Raw genomic sequence first — 4,470 nt, 5'->3', positions numbered from 1 at the left:
GCATCATGAAAATGTTTACGAAAATGTTTAAGTTTAAGTTTATGCATCTTCATGAAAATGATATTTTAAGTACAAGTATTTTTTTCACTGTTATATGTTAACTGTATTATGTATTACTTGTTATCAAGAATATGACGTGTTGAGTCTTTAGACTCACTAGGTGTGATTGATGCAGGTGATATTGATTATGAATATGATAATGAAGGTCTTGATGGTTGATCTGACTGGACTGAAGGTGCACATAACCCGAGGACCGACGCTAGTTTTCCGCACTAGTCATGATTTATGATTTTAAGTAATGTTAAAGATATTTTTGCGTCTTTTATTTATGTTATGAGCGATTTTTGAGAGGTAATAGTATGGGCTATACTTTTCGAATAATGTTTTTTGGTCGGTAAAATATTTGACGATTTTATGTTTTAAAATATTTTCCTTTGGATTTTTAAATGGCAGTTGGATGTTTATTTTTAAAATGATGTCAAAAATATTTTATGGTTCGGCCGATGCTAAGTGAGGTTTTAAAAAAAAATTTCTAGTACTTTTAAGAAAACGAATAAGCAGACGTTTCACCACGTGCAATGGACAAATTGAACCCCCGTTCCGGTATTATGGGCCGTGTCATAGTACTATCATATACCTGCTGGGCCTCATCGTTCCAAAATCTGTGAGAATCGAAGCTTGAAGAGGACGAGGCACCCTTTTTGATCTCTTTTTCGGTGCCATATCAACTCAATGATCCGATATCACAATTAACACCAACTAAATTTAACATTTGAAGAGCCAAAAATCTGATAATCACACCCCAATATACTTAGCAATTATAATTTTACCAAACCACTTAATCCAGTTAGCAATACAATATACACCTCGATCATAAACTAATATAGAACAAATCGAGCCACCCACTTCACAATAACAGAAGTTCCCCTAAAGATCGAACACCAATTCTAACAAATCCCAAAATTTTAACAAAATCTGGAGAAAACCCCTTACTTGAACTAGGAGATGACCGGAACTAGAAGTGTGGACGTAAATCACGACAGTGATTGGCGGCGGCGGTCGGTTTTCCTAGGAGGGGCGGCGGTGTGCGAGGAGGCGGAGGCGTGAGGGTCTTTTGAAAAAAGGGGGGGGGGGCTGTGTGTAAATTCTGAAGATGCATCGCGACCCCCCCTTTTTTTTTCTTAAATTGAGTCGTGCGCATATGCGCGCCTTGAAGCGGCGCATATGCGCGCCTGCTACTGGCATGCATGCTGGAATGTGGCGCATATGCGCGTCCTTTGTGGTGCATATGCGCCGAGGCTACTGTCTCGCTTGCGGTGCTTCGCGCATATGCGCGTTCTAATGTGGTGCATATGCGCTGATGTCTCTGCCATGTTGGTGTAATTGCTTTGCGCACTCACGCATATGCGCGCCCGGAGTGGCGCATGTGCGTCGAGACCTCTGCCAATATGGCGCATGTGCGCGGAAATACGTCGCGCATGTGCGCGGGCATAATGTTCATAAGCTTCTCGATTTTTTTTTTAAATACCTGCAAAAATAAGACGATTCAAATTAATACTTGAAATAAAAAAATTAAAATTAATAAATGAGAAATTGAAATAAATTAATAAAAACAAAACGAATGCAAAAATAAATAAATGTGGGTTGCCTCTCACACAGCACTTGGTTTAACGTCATCAGCCTGACTTTCTCCTGTTCATGGTGGGTCGTATGATTTCTTGGATGCCCTTATTTCCACCAGCTGACTTTCAACTTCCATGGTCATCTTTCCTCGTTTCACGTCAATGATAGCTCCAACAGCAGCCAATAATGGTCGTCCTAGAATGACGTGAACGTCCTGACTATTCTCCATATCGAGTACCAAGAATTCTGCTATAATTTTCAATTTGTCAATCTTCAGTTCAACATATTCCACAATACCCAATGGCACCTTTACCGATTTATCTGCTCGCTGCAAGCTTAATTCGGTGGATCTCATCTTGCTCAATCCAAGTTTCTTGTAGAGAGAACTTGGCATTATATTTATACTTGCTCCTGAGTCACAGATAGCTTTTTCCACTAAATGACCCCCTATTTCACATGGTACAATAAATTCACCGGGATCTAGCAAATTCTGAGGAACATTCCTTCTTGTTCCTTTGGTAAATTCACCTTCCACCTGATCTGCAAACTCAATATTAGTGTTTAGGTTCTTGAGATCTTCAAGACCTTTTTTCTTTTGAAATTCATCTTGTAATTGTAGAAATCTTTGGGGGTAGGAAAGTAAAGAAATATCAATGCATTGATTTAAATCGTACCTCTCAGATTTCTTACCTCGGGCCCTTTTGGTTGAAGTTGGCTTTTCATCCCGAACAGGTATAAGTTCGAACTCCTTCTCTTCTCTGCCTACCACAAAAATCTCTTCATGGTGTATAAAAATGGCATTCACCTCTCTTAGATTTGGGTCGGTAGTCTTTTGAACTGCGCCTGACAGTTGAGACGTGAGTTGCTTTGTTATTTGCCCAACTCGCGACTCCAGGATTTTCAAAGTAGCACCAATACTTGCCATGTGGGTTTCTAGGTTGTCAAGCCTAGACTCAGTCCTAGCCATTCTCTTGCCAGATTCAGCAACAAAAGTCCCAACTAAATCCTCAAATGATGGCTTCCCTTCCCTATTTGATGTCTTGAACCCCGGTGGAGGATTCAACACATTTTTATTGTTTGCATAAGAAATTTTTTCATGGTTTTTCAACCTAGGATGATAAGTATTAGGGGGAGGGTTACCTCGATATCCGCCAAACCCTCCAACATTTATGTTGTTGATATACTGAGCTTCTTCAAGAAAATGTGCTTCTTCAACTACAGGCGATGGTCCCTCAGTATTTGATGTGCTCACTTTATTCATGGTTGCTATCTGTGTAGTCAATGCTGATACTTGTGCAATGAGTGACGTGATAGGATCCACATCATAAACTCCGGCAGTCCTCTGTACTCCTGACCTCTCAGATGGCCATTGGTAGCTGTTAATAGTCATCTGCTCAAGCAAGTCGTAGGCTTGAGTAGGATATTTGGAAAATATCGTGCCACCTGCTGCTGCATCCACTGTTGTCCGTCTCTGACCATTCAACCCGTTATAGAAAAGCTCAATCTGGACCCAGTCTTCAAAACCATGATTAGGGCACCTCCGCAATAACTCTTTGTACCTTTCCCATGCCTCATAAAGCTGCTCAAAGTCAGTTTGCTTAAAAGTACTGATCTCAATCTTCAATTGCGCAGACTTAGCTGGGGGAAAATATTTAGAAAGAAATTTCGTCGCGAACTCCTGCCATGTAGTGATACTTCCCAAAAGAAGTGATTGGAGCCATCCTCTCGCCTGGTCCCTGAGAGAAAATGGAAACAAGCACAATCCAATAATATCATCAGAAACATTATTAATTTTTACCGTATCCGTGATCTCCAGGAATGTCCTTAAATTAACACGAGGATTAGTGGCAGTTCCAGAAAATTGGTTCTGTTGAACCATATTTATCAGTGCAGGCTTCAACTCAAAATTGTTTGCGTTTATGGTCCCTCTTGCAATACCAGAGTAATGATTGTTGATCACTGGTCTGAAGTGATCTCTGATAGGTATGGCGTCTGGCGGGTTATATCTCGCGTCCTCTCTGTTTTCAGCCATTGTTTGGATTTCTTCCCTTCTCGCTTTTCTTAGTCTCCTCGCAGTTCTTTCGATCTCCGGATCAAAGATAAGCAAATCAAGACTTTGCGATCTTAGCATGCACTGCAAAACAGAAAAGATTCTAACGTAACAAAATAAATAAATAAAATAAAATCTAAACTAAAGTCAAGACTACTTATTAACGATATTAATATGCAATTAAACAGTTTATCCCCGGCAACGGCGCCAAAAACTTGTCGCGTTTTTTCACTACCGCAAGTATACGGTGTCAAGTTTTAGTACTGGGTTGAGTACAGATATCGATCCCACGAAAAGTAATTATTTAAAATTGTATATTGATTACAATAATTGACATAGCTCAACTTTATTTAGACAAATCAAATAGTTGGTTTATAATCAATTCAAATAAAATAACAAATCCGGTAATTCTAGCACGCAGTAGAAAATTCACTGAGTAAATAAATCTAGAGATATGATTTCGTCTGGTTTCCCCTATGCTAAATTAAAATCGACTGACATATTATTAAACTGCACCATGTTTACTACGCAAGAACTCGCAATATTTTCTATTCCCTCTGTCGAGTGATAAATAGAAATGTACTACCTATTACTGATTTTAATATGTCTATTCAAAATCACGTAACACGTAATAAATGTAAACAAGGTTCTTTTCATGGATTCACTAGAGTTATACGTCTTTTGCACGTTATAAACATCCGACGATGCGATTTCCCCTGTCCTAATTTCAATCTGCTCTGTCGAGTGTAAGATCTTAATTATTTGATCAATCGAATTATGGCCAGTAATTCAACAGC

At 39.3% G+C, this 4,470-nt stretch overlaps 1 protein-coding gene across 1 annotated transcript; it reads right to left on the bottom strand.

Moving 5' to 3' along the window:
* Positions 1 to 1,696: 1,696 nt before the first annotated feature.
* LOC140821652 (uncharacterized) lies at positions 1,697 to 3,655 on the bottom strand. The gene is made up of 3 exons (XM_073182188.1): positions 3,353 to 3,655; positions 2,764 to 3,241; positions 1,697 to 2,385 (listed from the first exon to the last, which is right to left on the bottom strand). Exons 1-3 carry the CDS (start codon positions 3,653 to 3,655, stop codon positions 1,697 to 1,699), a joined length of 1,470 nt encoding a protein of 489 aa, XP_073038289.1.
* Between the last annotated feature and the right edge of the window lie 815 nt (positions 3,656 to 4,470).

This window comes from Primulina eburnea, unplaced genomic scaffold (assembly GCF_022965805.1).
Source record: "Primulina eburnea isolate SZY01 unplaced genomic scaffold, ASM2296580v1 ctg666_ERROPOS14164646+, whole genome shotgun sequence".
Lineage (NCBI taxonomy): Eukaryota > Viridiplantae > Streptophyta > Magnoliopsida > Lamiales > Gesneriaceae > Primulina > Primulina eburnea.
The sequence above is the reverse complement of the archived record's forward strand: the minus strand, read 5'-3'. Positions and strand labels throughout refer to the sequence as shown.

Bases quoted from the DNA above. Each gene is read 5' to 3' on its own strand.
- LOC140821652 (XM_073182188.1), bottom strand. From the start codon at position 3,655: ATGGCTGAAAACAGAGAGGACGCGAGATATAACCCGCCAGACGCCATA. The intron at 3,242-3,352 runs GCGAGAGGATGG...GCGCAATTGAAG, and splicing joins CATTTTCTCTCAGGGACCAG to ATTGAGATCAGTACTTTTAA. The intron at 2,386-2,763 runs GTAACCCTCCCC...TTTTTGTGGTAG, and splicing joins AGGGTTTGGCGGATATCGAG to GCAGAGAAGAGAAGGAGTTC.